Source organism: Cucurbita pepo, chromosome 11, assembly GCF_057944985.1.
Source record: "Cucurbita pepo subsp. pepo isolate OVF chromosome 11, ASM5794498v1, whole genome shotgun sequence".
Taxonomy (NCBI): Eukaryota; Viridiplantae; Streptophyta; class Magnoliopsida; order Cucurbitales; family Cucurbitaceae; genus Cucurbita; species Cucurbita pepo.
In genome coordinates this window covers 14,390,557-14,409,692 of record NC_141808.1, presented here as the reverse complement: position 1 = coordinate 14,409,692, position 19,136 = coordinate 14,390,557, and the positions used below count along the sequence as shown (strand labels likewise).

General features: G+C 38.3%; 3 protein-coding genes across 4 annotated transcripts; all 3 read left to right on the top strand.

Moving 5' to 3' along the window:
• The first annotated feature begins 243 nt into the window (after positions 1-243).
• Positions 244-7,234, top strand: LOC111805338 (protein EARLY STARVATION 1, chloroplastic). 2 transcript variants are annotated; one of them, XM_023690371.2, is made up of 11 exons: positions 244-766; positions 1,086-1,177; positions 1,322-1,515; positions 2,445-2,484; positions 3,414-3,495; positions 3,590-3,667; positions 3,750-3,875; positions 4,391-4,512; positions 6,047-6,086; positions 6,780-6,854; positions 6,940-7,234. In XM_023690371.2, exons 1-11 carry the CDS (start codon positions 459-461, stop codon positions 7,103-7,105), a joined length of 1,323 nt encoding a protein of 440 aa, XP_023546139.1. In that variant the 5' UTR covers positions 244-458; the 3' UTR covers positions 7,106-7,234. The 2 variants fall into 2 exon arrangements, with proteins under 2 accessions (XP_023546139.1, XP_023546140.1); XM_023690372.2 differs by lacking the exon at positions 6,940-7,234 and having other exon boundaries at positions 6,750-6,844.
• A 920-nt stretch (positions 7,235-8,154) lies between these two features.
• LOC111806088 (uncharacterized) lies at positions 8,155-13,171 on the top strand. The gene is made up of 7 exons (XM_023691442.2): positions 8,155-8,555; positions 9,421-9,510; positions 9,619-9,699; positions 9,844-9,975; positions 11,027-11,245; positions 12,577-12,669; positions 12,796-13,171. The coding sequence occupies exons 1-7, from the start codon at positions 8,337-8,339 to the stop codon at positions 12,955-12,957; spliced, it is 996 nt and encodes a 331-aa protein (XP_023547210.1). The 5' UTR covers positions 8,155-8,336; the 3' UTR covers positions 12,958-13,171.
• A 1,038-nt stretch (positions 13,172-14,209) lies between these two features.
• On the top strand, positions 14,210-18,922 carry LOC111805315 (Pentatricopeptide repeat (PPR-like) superfamily protein). The gene is made up of 5 exons (XM_023690324.2): positions 14,210-16,183; positions 16,782-16,934; positions 17,045-17,116; positions 18,154-18,337; positions 18,496-18,922. The coding sequence occupies exons 1-4, from the start codon at positions 14,360-14,362 to the stop codon at positions 18,262-18,264; spliced, it is 2,160 nt and encodes a 719-aa protein (XP_023546092.1). The 5' UTR covers positions 14,210-14,359; the 3' UTR covers positions 18,265-18,337; positions 18,496-18,922.
• The last annotated feature ends 214 nt before the right edge of the window (positions 18,923-19,136 follow it).

Sequence of the window (19,136 nt, the reverse complement as noted above, 5' to 3'; positions counted from 1 at the left end):
GAATATTTTAAACGTATATATAAACATTTAAAATTATTTATTTAATAAAATAACTACCAAATGCTATTTAGGTAATTGGATCTAAATTTCCCATTTGTGAGTAGAAGCTTAGTCAGCAGTAACAGAAGTGACGGCTCAGTTTGTGCCACGTGGACTGTCGAGTTGGAAATTCCGGATGCATAATCACCCTTTGTGGGACCCTTTTCCCCTGCTCACGTGTTTGATTAAATCTCCGAATTTCCTCCCCCCCTTCGCCGAACCACCTCCGATCTGATAACTCCGCCCCCTCAATTTCTCTCCTCCTCTCTCTCCGCCTCTCCCATTTTTCAAATGCCTCTCCGCATCACATTCTTCCCAACTTCTTTCTTCTCTTGAATTTCCACGTATTCCTTCGCATTCCCACATTTCCTCTCCCACTGTTGCGGCTTGAGCGCTTGCCCATGGAATTTTTGTAAGCAATGGCCGCTTGTTGCAGAGGATTTTCGACCCACGTCGATTTCGACCGGCGGGTCGAGCTTTTTCGTTCGCCTACCCATGGCGGGCCAGACCTACGGCGGCGGAGATGGAGGAGGATTTTGTTTGAGAGTAATCGAGTTGGGTTTTGTCCTATTACTTGCTGCTGCTCTGATTCTTTGGTTCCAATACGCAGAACTGCTGGGTCTGGGAAGAGCGTTGAGAAGCAAGAAGATTGGTGTTTCAATCCCAAAAAATCCCCTCGTAGACTCCGTATTCAAGCCACTCCCGCAATGCCCTTTGCTTCCCCTCAGTAAGTTGAAGCTTTGTACTGAAAATCACAGGTTTTATAATCAATTGTCTTGTTCTTGTGTTGCTCTCTTTTACCCTTTTTTGTGCGATGGAATTGGATTAATCAGGTTCAAACAGTTCATCTAATAGTTCGAAAATTGTGAAAGGAATGACTAATTCGTACCTCTTCTAGCTAGGCATAACGATGAAGGACGCTCACTCTTTATGATTTGGAATCATGGGGATAATAGTTTAAGTTAATGACCAAGATTTACGCAAGTTTATATGGCTTTGGAATGTGTATTCCCTCATGGGGTTGCTTGATCTTCTTGTTTATACAGATCTCGGTTTATTTCCAAGCCAGAAAAATTTTATCCTCGCTGCACTCCAAGGGGCTCTGGTCCACAGTCACGTGATACTCCGCCAAAAAGAGGTAATCTAAATTGCTTTATGGAATTTCTTAGCTAGCCCAGGTAGTCTAAAAGAATCTTTGTGTAGCATCAGATGAAATTGCTGTTTTGCTTTATGTTTGATTAATGATCTTTACTGAGTATTAGACACAACTGATCTGCTGCAGACACTGGTATTGCAAATGAGAAGGACTGGGGGATCAATTTGGTGAACGAAAATGTTAGCGAATCAGGCACGAATGAAGATGGCAGTACTTGGTACCGGGAAAGCGGGGAGGATCTCGGTGATAATGGATACAGATGTAGATGGACTAGGATGGGCGGTCAATCGCATGATGGCTACTCGGAATGGAAAGAAACGGTATTAATTTAGTATTTCTGTGTGCTATCGACTTTGTTGTTGATCCAGAGTTGAGCAAACTTAAGCATTCTGTAACTCTCTTACTAGGAAAACTCTGTGATAATCCATGGTTGTGGTCTTGGCCAATCTACATAGCAAATGATTGTCACTCGTGTGCAAATATGTTTGTGTAAGCAAGTTAGCGTTCCTATTCTCTCTGGATTAGTTGTTTTCCAGTCTCATGTCTATAGGTTGAATTGGATTTTCATTTTGGGACATGAATATTTGTCTTAATTCTCATCTTCATTATCCTGATTGAGTTTAAGATTAGTCTTTTTTGGTATCTTCTTAGTCCATATTGATGTAAAACTATTTCTCAGAGAGATGTAGTTTCCCCACTCAAGAAAATTTTGGTGATCAACAGTTAAATTGACTCTGGATCAATTTCGTAAAAAAGATTAAGATGATAAGGCCTTTCATATCAGTATCCCGACACTTTTCTTAGGCGCGGCTATTATGGGGGTCATGATCCGTATATAAGCCCTATGATGAAAATCTAGACTACTACGATGTAAACTCTTTATATCCTTTTATTATTCTATCCTATCCGATGCCTTGTAGTGTACCTGAATGACATACTAATTTGGAGGGCGTTGGTTCGAAACTTGGGACATTGGTCATGAGTATACTCTCTAGATAATATTTGAATTGTATGTTTCTTTAAAATAATATAACAGTTACGACCGAACCCAGTTATGAAAATTCCTCCATTTCTGGTTAGTGGTTAGTAGTTAACTTCTGAATGAACTTTATGTAATGTGGAATCATGCTAAAAAACCAAGCATCATAAAATGTTGTTAATCTGCTGCCACTTTGACATTGTTTTTATAACTCCAAAGAGTATTATCCCAGGTGACTGCATTTAATGGATTTATTGATCTCATTGACAGTGGTGGGAGAAAAGTGACTGGACTGGATACAAAGAGCTAGGTAATTTTACATATTTTCTTCTAATCTGTCATTGCTTATCCCCACATTCTCTTATTACTTGTACATTTACGGGATCTAGCTCTTTGGAGAGAGCAGAAGAGAGTGTAACTTAAACTTATCCTACAGTGACCTGATTCTGTAGAGAATCTTTCTCTATAGTGATCTTATTGCTTGGACGCTTATAGAATCTATCTCTTTGGAGAGAATAGAAAAGAATGTTGCTTATCTTATCTAGCCCACCGCTAGCAAATATTGTCCTCTTTGGGCTTTCCCTTTCGGGCTTCTCCTCAAGGTTTTAAAATACGCCTACTAAGGAGAGGTTTCCACACCCTTATAAGAAATGCTTCGTTCCCCTCTCCAACCGTTGTGGGATCTCACAATCCACCCCTCTTGGGGGCCCAGCATCCCAGCTAGCACACCGTTTGATGTCTGACTCTGATAACATTTGTGACAGCCCAAACCCACCGCTAGCAGATATTGTCCTCTTTGGGCTTTCCCTTTCGGGATTCCCCTCAAGGTTTTAAAATACGCCTACTAAGGAGAGGTTTCCACACCCTTATAAGGAATGCTTTGTTCCCCTTTCCAACCAATGTGGGATCGCACACTTTCGCTCTCTCCAAATAGCTAGATTATGTAAATGTCCAAGCAATAAGATCAATATAGATATTTACTCGACTGTCAAGAACTGATGGTTAATGTAGCTTTAAATTTAAACATGTGAAATTTGATAATTATTCATCATCTATGTGTTTAGTATTTATTCTGGAAACGCAAAATGCTTTTGCCCTTGCTTTTTAACTGTGTGATGAGAAATTTGCTACATACCGATCATTATCATTCGTCGTCTGTTCTTTTAGCCACTCCTATCTTGCTCTTACCCACTGAATTCTATCTTGCTTGTCCTGGCTGAAATTTAAATTCTCTGACAGGAGTGGAAAAATCGGGTAGAAATGTCGAAGGTGATTCATGGTGGGAAACATGGCAAGAAGTTCTTCATCAAGATGAATGGAGGTTTCTTTTACTATTATAGTACACTTGCTCAATAATGTTGAGGAGATCGCTTCTCATCAAGTTAAATAAATACTCTGCAATTGTGATGGTGCAGTAATCTTGCAAGGATTGAGAGGAGTGCACAGAAACAAGCAAAATCTGGCACTGAAAATGCTGGATGGCATGAGAAATGGTGAGATCATATTCAATGCAATTGAATTTATGGTAACTCGGTTTGTAGTTTCGCAAAGTCGTAAGTTGTTTAAGTGATACAGGTGGGAAAAATACGACGCCAAAGGATGGACTGAGAAAGGAGCACATAAATACGGTAGATTGAACGAACAGTCATGGTGGGAGAAGTGGGGAGAGCATTACGACGGAAGGGGATCCGTTCTTAAATGGTTTTCTCTAATCATTATTCACATTGTTTTCAACATATTCCATGCATCATTTATGGATTATACAATTACACAATACGTTATCCCATTGATTATGTGTGAGACCCCACCTCGGTTGGAGTGGAGAACAAAGCATTTCTTATAAGGGTGTGGAAACTTCTCCCTAGTAAACACGTTTTAAAAACCGTGAGGTTGACGACGATACGTAACGAGCCAAAGCGGACAATATTTGCTAGCGGTGGGCTTGGGCTTTGTTTATATCAATCAAACATATTTCTTTTCCTTAATCAGAACACTTGGTGGATGCACAAGTCGTCTTATTTGGCGTTAATTTTGTGTCACTTGAAAAGTTTTCAGTGATTATAACTAAAAATGTTAGAATCAACTTCATTCTTATGCTATTACACACGAAGTACCTAAGCTACTTTCTTTGTTCTGTTTCAAATTTTGAATGTTAAAGGTTCTTCAAATAGCTCTAGGATGCTAACAGTTCTATTTTTTGTGCTTTTACCACTCAGGACGGATAAGTGGGCTGAAACTGAACTAGGTACAAAATGGGGAGATAAGTGGGAAGATAAGTTCTTTTCTGGAATTGGTTCCCGACAAGGGGAGACGTGGCACGTATCTCCTAGTAGTGAACGTAAGTCTAATGTAGCATCATTTTCAATTCATCTAAATCAGGTGTTTCCATTGAATTTTTGGGTGATAAAATTGGTTAATTGATCTAGTTCAATAATGGAAACCTTTTGTTTGTGGGTTGGTTGAAATTGTTTCTTTTTCGGCCGTTTAACACGAACCCTTCGTTCTGTTGAAACTATAAAACATTTTTAATTCTTCTTCATATTAGGATTCATATTAAAAAGTTTAGAGTTCAGTAGTTTGATCCTATATTCGAATTGTTATTGAAATGTGTTAGAGAAGCTTAGTTTATGTAGCTTGTGTTGTTTAGTTTCTAGGTTTGTGATTGAGCATCAAAAACTTTAGTTTATGCAACTTTGAGTTTGGTTTATCAGTGGTTCATGATTTGGTCTCAAAAACCTGAGTCTGTGTAGTCGGTAAGAGTAGCAAACTCATGGTATCGGACAAGCGAACTTACGCACTAAGTATCGGTCTGGCTTTACGGTCCCAAGTTCCAAAATCTAGAGCTTATAAAAAACTAAACAAAGGTAATGATATGAGTAAGTTTTATGTGATGAAAAAAACTAAATTTTGCTGGTTTAGGGACTGATGTGACTTTCTCAAACACCTAAAAAAGGTGCTCGAGATTAAAGCTTTGTTTGTTTGAAAAACGCGTATTTAGCTGGATAATTTACTATAAAACGGTGGTGGAAAGTGTCACTTTTAATTAATAAGTGCATCTGTGAGATTCCATATCGGTTGGAGAGGAGAATGAAGCATTCTTTATAAGTGTGTGGAAATCTCTCCCTAGCAGACATGTTTTAAAACTTTGAGTGGAAGCCCAAAAAAGAAAGTCCAAAGAGGACAATATCTGCTAGCGGTGGGCTTTGACCGTTAAAATGGTATCAAAGCCAGACACCGGGTGATGTGCCAGCGAGAAGGCTAAGCCCCAAGGTGAGGTGGATATGAGGCGGTGTGCCAGCAAGGACGTTGGGCCCCGAGACGGGGTAGATTGGGGGGTCTCGCATTGATTAGGGAAGAGAATGATAGCTAGCAAAGATGCTGGGCCCCGAAGGGGGGTGGATTGTGAGATCTCACATCGCTTGGGAAGGAGAACGAAACATTCTTTATAAGGGTGTGGAAACCTCTCCCTAGCAGACACGTTTTAAAAACCTTGAGGAGAAGCCCAAAAGGGAAAGCCCAAGGAGGACAATATCTACTAGCGGTGGGCTTGGGCCGTTACAGCATCTTTTATGACAACCGGTAGTTACGAATTCCTTCAGTGGTTAGATACCCATGAAATCAAGCTGGTGTTTGTGGTTAATGTTCATAATTTCTTCTAAGAATGCCATCTTGTTGTTTAAATCATTGTGATCTTTATCTTCTTTCACTCAATTAAGCATGTGGGGCAGCCAACCACCTTGGTCTTTTTTCCTGGTCACTACATGACTAAAGCCTTCATCTGAAAATATTTATGCTAAATCTTTCATTGTGTTTGCATTTTCTGTTGGTTACGAGAGAAATGGAACTAACTGCCTTCCTTTCACATGTACAAGGTTGGTCAAGAACATGGGGTGAAGAACACTTTGGAAATGGGTAAGCTTCAAGCTTATGGCATTATGGCTATATATTATCACCGTTTCGACTGTATTAGGCATTATTGAGTCGTTTTATATATAGATAATCTCCTTCGCATTTCTTAGAGAAGCATATCTGATCTTTCGACCGTATCACGCATTATTGAGTCGTTTTATATATGGATAATCTTCTTTGTGTTTCTTAGAGAAGCATATCTGATCACCATTTCGACTGTATCACGCATTATTGAGTCGTTTTATATATGGATAATCTCCTTCACGTTTCTTAGAGAAGCATATTTGATCACAATTTTGACTATATCACGCATCATTGAGTCACTTTATATATGGATAATCTCCTTCACGTTTATTAGAGAAGCATATCTCATCACAATTTTGACTGTATCACGCATCATTGAGTCGCTTTATATATGAATAATCTCCGTCACGTTTCTTAGAGAAGCATATCTGAACACCATTTTGACTGTATCACGCATCATTGAGTCGCTTTATATATGGATAATCTCCTTCACGTTTCTTAGAGAAGCATGTCTGATCACCATTTTGACTGTATCACGCATCATTGAGTCGCTTTATATATGGATAATCTCTTTCACGTTTCTTAGGGAAGTATCTGTGTATGAAAATGCTTCTGGGATTTACTTTATATCTGTATTGCTAGCCAATAATAATAGCATCATTCTGAAAGCAGTAAAGTGCACAAATATGGGAAAAGCACGACAGGGGAAAGTTGGGATATTGTTGTGGATGAAGAAACATATTATGAGTAAGTTTTCTGAGGGCTAAGTTCATCTTTATCTACAAGCTTTAAGGATCAATGCCATTTTAACAAACTTGCACTTGGATTGAAGGGCTGAACCTCACTACGGATGGGCGGATGTAGTTGGCGACTCCAGTCAGTTACTGTCGATAAAAGCTCGAGAGAGACCACCTGGTGTCTACCCAAATCTCGACTTCGGATCGACTCCATCTCCTCCGATCGACGAAGAACCACCTCAAGAATTGCCTCCACAATGAAGAGTTGGTGATTTGTAGGCCCTCATCATATCTGGTTTTGTCGCTTAGGAATTTTTTGTTTCTAAATCTGATTTCATCGTGAAGAACTACGTTTATTCATTCTTTAATGTTATCAATTTCTTGAGTTGAGTTGAGTTCTTGAACTATTTAGCTCAGAGCGTTTGTCATTGGATCATTGGATCGCTCACTCTCATTACTAGATCTACGACTCCAAATGCAACTATTACAGGTTAATTTATAGAGTAATTGTGTCAAATTTGGGTCGCAATTGAAATGCATTAGATCATTTTCAATGTCGAGAATTTTGTGGCCGGTGTCTCCAAGATTTGACAAGATCAATATGAAGATGATCGAACTCTTCCTTTATGCAAACCAATGAATAGTTTGAAAGTGTGAGTCATGCCTATGAATTATTTGTACATTTTTTTGATGAGACCGCTAATATTTATGATCAAAAGTAGGAAAGAAAAATAATTAGATACCCAAAATTAATTTTTTTAAATTAATAAAACTATACCTCTATAAAATATTTAAAAAATTTTTAAAAATTTTAAAATACTTTTAAACTAAAAAAAAAAAAATAAAAAAAAATAAAAACTACTACTAAAATTGTTAATACTTTTAAAAAATACATTTAAAATTTTAAATTTTTTTTAAAAAATACTATTTTAAATGTTTCAAATTAATTTTATTTTTTTAGATAAAATGAAAATGGTTTAGATTATCAATTTAAAATTTTATTTTTAACAAAAATAAAATAGTAGTACATAAAACATTTATTTATTTTATTTCAAATATTTAATTAAAATTTATAATTCATTTTTTTTTTAAAATTACATACCAATACTTAAAAATTATTTTAAAGTAGATAATAAATAATGTTATTATACAATTGAATATAAATATATGTAATATATAATTAAATAAATACATGTAATATATAATTATATCCTATATTTTTATAATTAACAATAAAATATTAAAAAAAAAAAAAAAAAAAAAAAAAAGAAAAAACGTGCGAACCCCACCTCGCGCAGGACTCTATCAGCGCTGCTGCCGGCTGGTGCATTACCATTTCACGGCCCCTTCCCACGAGATAAGCTCCCAACGTTACCTCTCTAATGGCGATCATTTTCACCATTTTAGGTTTTCAGAGCTCTATTCCTCAATAGCCCCAACTTTACTCTGATCAATCTCTCCTTCTTACAGATTTCTACCACGGAGCTATACCATGTCTTCGTTGACTCTAAAACCCTCCTTTCCCACTTCTAAACTGTCATTTCTCTCATCATCTTCTTCATCTTCGTCTACTTTTCCTCGCTTCTCTCCAATTTCATTTCCAAGGAAGCTGAGATATGGTGTTGCGTTGCGCCTTCGTGCTTACAACTCTTCCAAGAGCGACAGTCCCGATGCCTCTTCTGGCGATTCTAAGCTTCCCAACGGTACTTTGGTATTCCCCTCTCCCTCTTTGCTTCTCTGTCTTTTTTCGTAGCTTATGGATTATATAGTCAATGGGTATGTTGTTAAAATGTCTACGGAAATTTGGAATGTTTGAAGGATTCGAGTAATGTAGGCTTTTGGGTGTACTGTATTGTATTTGGTGGGATAGTCTGAGCGAATGTTTTTCAAAATGAATCTTGTTTGTTCGAAGTATTGGAACTTAACAGATAATTGTGAGATTACATTCATTGAAATTATGGATGCTATATTCAATTCCTTGTGGAGCTTTTACTTTTGATACTAGACATTAAGTGGTGTGGTTGTCATGGTCCTACTTTTTCAACCGTGTGGCATCGTAATCTTGACACGACCAGCCTTAAGGGAGACTCAAGCCCCATATATATTTTTCACTCTGGCTTTGTGGCTTCATCGGACCTTTGGCGAGGTTTGTGTTCGCTAACCGAACATCACTTGTGAGGAATCCAAGCATGTCCGACTTGCCTCTACACTAGGTCAAGGTCGAACAAGCTTGGATTCCACAAAACGATGTTCGGTTGGCGAAGACAAACCTCGCCTAAAGTCCAATGAAGCCACAAAACCTGGACGAAAATTATATATGGGGCTTGATTCCCCTTACGACTGGTCGTGAACATGTCAAGATCACGATGCTGTACGATTGAAAAAGTAGGACCGGGACAGTGGTATGGTCAATACATTGTTGATTATGATTTTTAGTTTTATTTTTAATTAGTTTAGATGGTTTTTTTTTTCATCATCACGACGAACCTGATGGCTGTTATATTAATTTAGTTCTCTTTATGTTTTCTAGATCGTACTTTCTTTAATTCTTTGAATATCTTTTATGGAATTGACAGCCAAAAACCCGGAGAGACATTCTGCTGGAATATGTTAAAAATGTGCAGCCAGAATTCATGGAATTGTTTGTTCAGAGGGCACCACAACAGGTGAATCTCCATTGGAATTGATACCAATTTCTGTATTGTAGGATTCAGCTTACTTTTATTGTCAATTCCATGGCTTTTTAATTTTGAACTTTTCTGATTCCTTTATAGGTTGTTGAAGCTATGCGCCAAACAGTCACAAATATGATTGGAACTCTACCTCCGCAGTTTTTTGCAGTTACTGTCACCACAGTACGTATATAATACTTTTGTTGTTCTTACTTTCAAAGTCACCCAAATATTTGTTTTGTACATTTGATATTCGGTAAGAACGGGTTTAATTTTTAGTTATTTATTTACTATACAACCATGTTTAATTTTTAATATTTGGTTCAGGTTGCTGAAAATCTTGCACAGCTCATGTACAGTGTAATGATGACGGGATATATGTTTAAAAACGCTCAATATCGCTTAGAACTGCAGCAAAGTTTAGAGCAGGTTGCTCTCCCAGAACCGAAGGAAGAAAAGGTAGTTTAAATGGTTTTGTATAGTTATTGAAGGATTTTACATCTGAATATTTTCACTTTGGAGTTAACCTCGCCTATTACTTTGCTCCTCCACAAGAAGTAATTACATACTGACAGTCTTTATACTGTGCATCTGTTACTTCACTGTGGAATAGAAGCCCGATCTGCATGGGTGCCAATCAATGCCATGATAACTTTGTTTGTCTCTTGCTTATTGTTTTATTGTAAGTGTAGTCATAGTTTGGTTTGGCCTACTCATCCTCAAAGTCAGGGTTCCTAAAGTGATATGACCACAATGTTCTATTCCTTTTCACGAATCATCTTAAGCTTGCTAGAGAAATTGCCTGGGCATACTGATCTCTTTTCAACTTTACCATCATGCGAGGATTACATGATTGTTACACATTACCATCTATTTAAGGTTCGGAATCAGTAATATGGGCCTTGGCTATATCACATATGTTACTTCTACATTACTGCATATTCCATATTGTAGTTTTTGTTTTAGGCGAAATCATTTTTATTTTGACCTTTGTTGTGTTCATGGTTTGTGGTTGAAGTTCATGCTTTGTGGGGTTTTAAACACAGCAGGGACAGTAGGGAGTGATGTGTTTATCAAAAGCTTTGCTCTGCAGTCTGTTGGTTCCTTACTCTGCTTTAAGTTTCACTCTTAAAGTTCTGCAAGTGAATGTTTTGTTTTATATAGCTTTGTTTTGTTAAATGTTTTTTTTTTTTTTTACTGTAGGGAATCCTATTTTCACTCTGAGCATTCTATCTATCAATAGTTATTAGCATTATGCTTTTACTCCATTCTAATAAATCATGGCCAAGGCTTTAAAGTATGTGATGGGTTCTGTAGTTCAAGGATCCTTTTTTTCTTCCTAATTTATCAATGTTCTGTTACAAACAGGTCACTTGCCTATACAAACATTCATATAAAATTTCATTACGAATTTCTCTGATGAAGACAAATTTACATGTGGCATACTGTTGAAAGTGTTTGGCTTTTATTTAAATTTTATGTAATTTGCTTTAATCTGTTGATTGTTCAGGATGATTCGAATTATGCTGCTGGTACACAAAAGAACGTCACAGGTGAAGTTATCAGGTGGAATAATGTATCTGGTCCCGAGAAAATTGATGCTAAAAGGTACATAGAATTACTTGAAGCAGAGATAGAGGAACTGAATCGTCAAGTAGGAAGAAAATCTTCACAAGGGCAAAATGAACTGTTGGAATATCTCAAAACACTTGAACCCCAAAATCTAAAGGTAAGAAAACTTTTCTTCATTTGTTTATTAGCTACTTGCTTTTGTTGACTTTGTTGACTGCTTATTAGAATGTTGATTATCCGGTAGTGGAGTCTGCTGGGCTTACAACCTCATTTAGTTATCTGGAACAGACGTGACTGTCTATGATGGGGAAAAGTGTTCTTTTATTTATTCCAGAAACAGGAAACACTAACCATTTATGTTTCGAAAGGTCCTTGTTATAACAAAGGTGATAATATCGATACCTATGTCTCTGCTCTAAGATACTATTGATATGGTTGTGGAGCTGAATGCACTTGTGATTCATACAAGAGAGTATGTCATTCAAATACTATTCCTTTACCCTCACCTTTTAGGAAAAGCTGTCGCATAATTTGAGTAATAGCAAGATTGTATTCGAGGTTCATAATCCATTAGCAAATAAGTTAGAGTTTGAGTGTGCTCTTGATGGAGTTGTCCCAAGTTATTATCTCTCCCGTATGTGAGATCCCACATTGGTTAGGGTGGAGAACGAAACATTCTTTATAAGGGTGTGGAAACCTCTCCCTAGCAGATGCATTTTAAAAACCTTGAGGAGAAGTCTGGAAGGGAAAGCCCAAAAAGGACAATATCTGTTAGCGGTGGGCTTGAGTCATTACAAATGGTATCAGAGCCAGACACCGGGCGATGTGCCAATGAGGAGGTTGAGCCACGAAGGGGGGTGGACACGAGGCGGTGTGCCAGCAAGGACGCTGGGCCCCAAAGAGAGTGGATTGGGGGGTCCCACATTGATTGAAGAAGGAAATAAGTGCCAGCGAGGATGCTAGACACCGAACGGGGTGGATTGTGAGATCCCACATCGGTTGGGGAGGAGAACGAATCATTCTTTATAAGGATGTGGAAACCTCTCCCTAACAGACGCGTTTTAAAAAACTTGAGGGAAGCTCAGAAGAGAAAGCTCAAAGAGGACAATATCTGCTAGCGGTGGGCTTGGACCATTACACCCTCTCTTTTAGATTTCAATATAATTCCTTTTTCATTGTTAGATTTCATCAGGAAAAAAAAACAATATAAAATTTCATGCATACAAGCTCTCTTCTAACTAGAACGATGTCATAAAGGATATTATTCTCATGGGATCCTTCTTCTTTTTCCAGTGTAGTGAACTATGCAGCGTAGTTATATTATCCATAGCTAATGATTATGTCCCCCTTTCATGTTAGATGCTTCCTTAATTTAGTTTTAATCTGCATCTAAACAAGTCCTAATGGCTCATCGAGTAGTTGTTTGTACTCCCACTGATCTTATGCCCTCACTAGCACCATCTCAACCTTTGATTACCTCAAATGTAGGAGTTATCAAGCAGCGCTGGTGAGGATGCTGTGGATGCAATGAATACATTCATAAAGCGCCTATTAGCGGCCTCAGATCCAACTCAAATGAAGGTGTACACCCTCTGTCCTTTTTTATAATCGTAACAATGATCAATCTGGGTAGTTCGAGAACCAAGCCAAATCTAACCAATATGACTCAACTTCTGCCATATATTATGGATGTTGTTTGTATTTCAGACAAGTGTAACAGAGACAACAGCACCAGAGCTGGCGAAGCTTCTGTATTGGCTAATGGTGGTTGGCTACGGCATTCGCAACATCGAAGTTCGGTTTGACATGGAAAGAATTCTGGGGAGCTCACCGAAGCTTGCAGAATTACCTCCTGGAGAAATCGTGTAAGGCAGCAAGCAAGATAGAGCCCTGAATGTGAGTTTTCTTTTATAATTTTTATATAATCCATAGCCGACTAAACTATGATCGGAAGGAGCAAACTTCTGCATCATCATCATCACTCACTCACGACCATTTTATAAACGTAAAAGAACAAAGTTACTTGGACTATGATGTAGCAGACCTTAACAATTTATAAAAATTTGTTCTCACATTCTTTTAATTTTTCATGGTCGTCGGGTCGGGTCGGGTGAATGATCTAACTATCAATTTTTTAGACTGTAATTGGTGTCTTTATTTACTTGCGTATTTATAAAATTTTATTCTCCTATTTTTTAAACTCTTGAGACATCTGTGTTCTTATGTCAATTGTGACACATTGTTTTATCTGTTTAAAATCATGTTTCAATATCCAAGCATCGTCAATTCAACCTCGGAAGCAAATAGTTAACATAATTTCGCTTAACATCCACGTAGTTTTGGAAGAAGCAATATCAAAACATGATCATATTATTAAATAATTAAAGTGGTAGCCAAAGATTATGGAGTGAGAGAGTGATAGGTCAATCATGAGCGAGAGTCGTGATTAACTAGAACAAAATATGTATTAATAATCTAGTGAGAGTCATAATCTAAATTGAGTGATAGTTATGATTAGGTTACTAAAGCGTAGAGATAGAACCATCATGAAAGCGAGAGTATCTTCTTGCTATAGCAAGAACTAAAGTTGGAGCAAATATTTTCTCACCACATCGGTTGGAGAGGAGAATAAAACATTCCTTGTTAGGGTGTGGAAACCTCTCCTAGTAGACTCGTTTTAAAATCGTGAGACTGACAATGATACGTAATAGACCAAAGTGGACAATATATGCTAGCGGTGGGCTTGACACTAGGGATTGCATCGGCAAGAATGCTAGGCTCATGGGAGGGGTGGATTGTGAGATCTCACATCGGTTGGAAAGAGGTCTTAGTGGAAACCTCTACTTAGTAGACACATTTAAAAATCGTGAGGTTGACGGCGATACGTAACAAACCAAAGCAGACGGACAATATCGAAAGGGGTCTTGTAAGGGTGTGGAAACCTCTGTTTAGTAGACGCATTTTAAGACCGTGAGATTGATGACGATATGGAAAAGATATGTTTATTAATGAGACTTATATATAAAATTTGGAATGATATGACAAGATTTAAATGTTATATAATTCACAAACACTACATATATTATGAAGATAAGACAATTTTCAACCGAACGACGACGTTTAGGATAATAAACTGGCGCCATATATTGTCAATCTCTTCTTCACTTGGGTTGCCGGCGGCAGGAATCATTCAGCGTTCGTTTGGATTGCGTTCTGGAGCCGCCGCTGCCTTCACAACTTTCCCGATCACCCGATTCAATTTTCCGATAACATGCTTCTTCTGTCACCATTGCCTCTCTCTACTCGCTTTCCTGCAACTCAATTACCTTCTCCCACCGTCTTCCTCCACCACCAGAACCCCCCTATCACTACCCACCTCTCATTTCCCATCATCTCCGCCGCCGCGGCCTCCACCACCTCCTTCTCCTCCGTCGTCACCTGTTCCACTTCATCCGACGCGCTCGAGCTCGACGTTTTCGAAAACGACCACGTTTCTTTTCAGAGTCGCCGTTACGACTTCACTCCTCTCCTCGACTTCCTTTCCCGGTCTCCGGCTTATCCGAAGTCCGATTCCGATTCGGAGGTGGAATTCGACTCTGTTTTGGACTCTGATTCTGAGTCTGATAAGGCTTCTCCGACCTCCCTTGACCCTACCGAGTTCCAGCTTGCCGAGACCTACAGGGCCGTGCCGGCGCCTCTATGGCACTCTCTGCTTAAGTCTCTTTGCGCTTCTTCCTCTTCGATTGGGCTAGGTTACGCGGTTGTTTTGTGGCTTCAGAAGCATAATCTGTGCTTCTCTTACGAATTGCTTTACTCGATTCTCATTCACGCTCTTGGCCGCTCTGAGAAGCTCTATGAAGCTTTCATTCTCTCCCAGAGCCAAACCCTAACCCCATTAACGTATAATGCTCTCATTGGTGCCTGTGCTCGCAATAACGATTCGGAGAAGGCTCTCAATTTGATATCTAGGATGCGACAGGATGGTTATCAATCTGATTTTGTCAACTATAGTTTGATTATTCAGTCGCTTACTCGCACCAATAAGATTGATGTTCCAATCTTGCAAAAGCTTTACGAAGAGATTGAGTCTGATAAAATTGAACTCGATGGGCAGCTCCTCAACGATATCATATTGGGCTTCGCGAAAGCTGGGGATCCTAACCGAGCTCTGTATTTCTTGTCCATGGTACAGGCGAGTGGTTTAAACCCCAAAACTTCTACGTTTGTTGCAATTATCTCTGCTTTGGGGAACTATGGGCGGACAGAGGAAGCTGAGGCTATCTTTGAGGAAATGAAGGAAGGTGGACTGAAACCAAGGATTAAGGCCTTCAATGCTCTTCTTAAAGGCTATGCTAAAAAGGGTTCTCTGAAAGAGGCAGAATCCATTGTTTCAGAGATGGAAAAGAGTGGATTATCACCGGATGAGCACACATATGGTCTTCTCGTTGATGCTTATGCAAATGTGGGGAGTTGGCAAAGTGCAAGACAATTGTTGAAACAAATGGAAGCTAGAAATGTACAGCCGAATACCTTCATTTTCAGTAGGATTTTAGCTAGTTATCGTGACCGGGGCGAATGGCAGAAAACGTTTGAAGTTTTGAGGGAAATGAAGAACTGCAATGTCAAACCTGATAGGCATTTTTACAATGTCATGATTGATACGTTTGGGAAGTTCAATTGTGTTGATCATGCCATGGAAACATACGAACGGATGCTCTCCGAGGGGATCGAACCAGATGTTGTTACTTGGAACACGCTTATAGATTGTCATCGTAAGCACGGATACCATGAAAGGGCTGCAGAGTTGTTCGAAGAAATGCAGGAACGTGGTTACTTTCCTTGTCCCACAACGTATAATATTATGATCAATTCATTAGGTGAGCAGGAAAAGTGGGACGAGGTGAAAATCTTGTTAGGAAAGATGCAGAGTCAGGGCTTACTTCCCAATGTGATAACATACACTACCCTTGTTGATATATATGGACAATCTGGAAGGTTTAATGACGCCATTGAGTGCTTGGAGGCCATGAAGTCTGCTGGACTGAAACCATCCTCAACAATGTATAATGCTTTAATCAATGCCTTTGCTCAAAAAGTATGTCATCCTTCCTGCATTTCATCTCACAAATTGTTTGGTATACATATTATTCTTTGAAAAATCGATGATGATATTCACTGCTGAAGTTCCAATAAAAAGATACCCACTGTTGGAACATATTTCCCATGTATTGATAAGTTACTTGTTCATAAGTTCATACTTTTTTTCTCCTTTTCTGATATATTGTTGTTCAAATGGATGGAAACATTTGGAACAAAATAATTTTATATATAGTTTCATTGCTTGATAACATGATACAGCCAGTATACCATCTGATTTGGAGCTTTTGTATCTGAGTAATATTTTTTTTGTATAAAGTCTCATCTTTCATTGGACCATGACGAGATTCGCCTCCTGACTCATAGTTGAAATTATAAAATTTATATATCCAAATATATTGTGAGATCCCACATGGGTTGAACGAAACACCCTTTATAAAGGTGTGGAAACCTCTCCCTAGCCGACGCGTTTTAAAAATCTCGAGGGAAAGCGCAGATGACAGTATTTGCTAGCGGTGGGCTTGGGTGTTACGTATATATTTTAATTTGTTTCTTGAAAATCCATTTAGTGATCTTCCATTTTTATCATTTGGCAGGGTTTGTCAGAGCAGGCAGTAAATGCATATAGAGTCATGAGATCAGATGGACTAAAACCCAGTCTCTTGGCTCTTAATTCATTGATCAATGCATTTGGCGAGGATAGGAGAGACATTGAAGCCTTTACAATCTTGCAGTACATGAAGGAAAATGTAGGTGCAGTATATTTACAATAACGTTTTCATATTTTTTATTCTTAATATCAAGAGTAAGGCTTATCCATTCATCATTCGAACTTATTTGGTCCTACCTTCTACTGCAGGATGTGAAGCCTGACGTTGTCACATATACAACACTTATGAAAGCTTTGATTCGTGTTGAAAAGTTTGACAAGGTAGAAGAACATAACCCTACAGCTATTTTTCATAATTTGCTCATGTTATTTTATGCATAAATTTTGCGTATTTGGCAAATATGTGTTAGAAACCACGACCCACTACAATGGTATGATATTGTCCTCTTTGAGCATTAACTCTCATGGATTTGCTTTTGGTTTTCCCAAAAGGCCTCATAGGAGATGTATTCCTTACTTATAAGCTCATGATCAACCCCTTTAATTAGCATGGAATCCTCTCCTAACAATCCTCAACAATCCTCCCCTCAAACAAAGTACATCATAGAGCCTCCCTTGAGGCCTATGGAGTCCTCGAACAACCTCCCCTTAATCGAGACTCGACTTCTTCTCTGGAGCTATCGAACAAAGTACACCTTGTGTTCGACACTTGAGTCACTTTTGACTACATTTTCGAGTCTCACAACTCCTTTGTTCTACATTTGAGGATTTTATTGAAATGTCTAAGTTAAGGACATGACTCTAATACCATGTTAGGAACCACGACCCTCCACAATGGTATGATATTGTCCACTTTGAGCATTAGCTCTCATGACTTTGCTGCTTCTGGTTTTTTCAAAAGATCTCATACCAATGGGGATGTATTTCTTATTTATAAACCCATGATCAATCCCTTAATTAGCCGATATGGGACTCCTCTCCCAACAATTCTCAACAATATGACCTCAGATTGTTCATTAAATTGGAGCCTACTCAATGTCTTTTACAATGTTTTCCGTTGTTTTTGAGGGAGATATTGTGAAGATTAAATGTTAAAAAATGAAGCTGGACTAGTTTTGCAAATTGGATGCAAAACTTTTGATGTCTTAGCTTTTGCTAGCCGTCCCGGTTGCAGCATTTCTTATTTCTTATACGAACACATCATCGAATAGAAACTTGTGACAAATTGCTTTCTACAGCTCCCTGTGCTTTGTTTCATATCACCCGGCAACCTCAAATTTCATGTTTTCAATTCTCAGTTTTGAAATAGAGAAAAAGAGAGAATGTTAAAGATTGAAAGTACATTATTTGAGTTTCAGGTTCCGGCTGTGTATGAAGAGATGATTTTGTCTGGATGTACTCCTGATGGAAAGGCCAGAGCCATGTTGCGGTCTGCCCTCAAATACATGAAGCGTACACTAAGCTTATAGTTGGCCGCTTGATCATGTATCTATGCACTCTGTAGAACAAATTTGCAGGAGTTTATCAAACCAATACTCATAGGTACGTACCGAAGGCTTCAAGATGTGATGTTCTTGACAGTTTCATAATTAATTGGTATCAAAGTCCACAATTTCTTGGGAATTCATGTATTAATGTATGAATTAATGCTCATATTTCATGAATTAATGTTTTGTGTCTGCCCTGGAATGGTTTTGCAGGAATTGCCTATTCAAGCTCTGAGTCATTTCTTATGACTTGGAGAAGAGAAAGGTTTGATCTTACACTAATAGTATGGCATTATACTATCAGCAAAAAGTTGACATTTCTAAAGTAGAACTGCCAATCACCCCTTAAATGATACAGCTCCACCGTACCCGGCCGCCAGGTGCCGGTCTTAGAAACGCCAGCCAAATTCCCATCTATTGATAATTCTTGTATTATTGTTTATATAACATATTCACCATTCTTATGTCATACAGTCAAATGCAGAAGCAATAGTTGATCCAAGGACCTCAATACGTGAGTTCTTTTCTTTCTTTGAATGATCTGCTAAATCAGTCTGTCTTTGTATCGTTTAATGATATTGGTCGATAGGTTGCAATATTGAGTAAAATGCAGAAGAAATCATTGATCCAAGGACCTCAATACGTGAGTTCTTTTCTTTCTTTGAATGATCTGCTAAATCAGTCTGTTTTTGTAGCGTTTAAAGATAGAAACTTCGACGTAGGTCGATAGGTTGCAATATTGAGTAAAATGCAGAAGAAATCATTGATCCAAGGACCTCAATATGTGAGTTCTTTTCCGTTCTTTTCTTTCTTTGAATGATCTGTTAAATCAGTCTGTTTTTGTATCGTTTAAA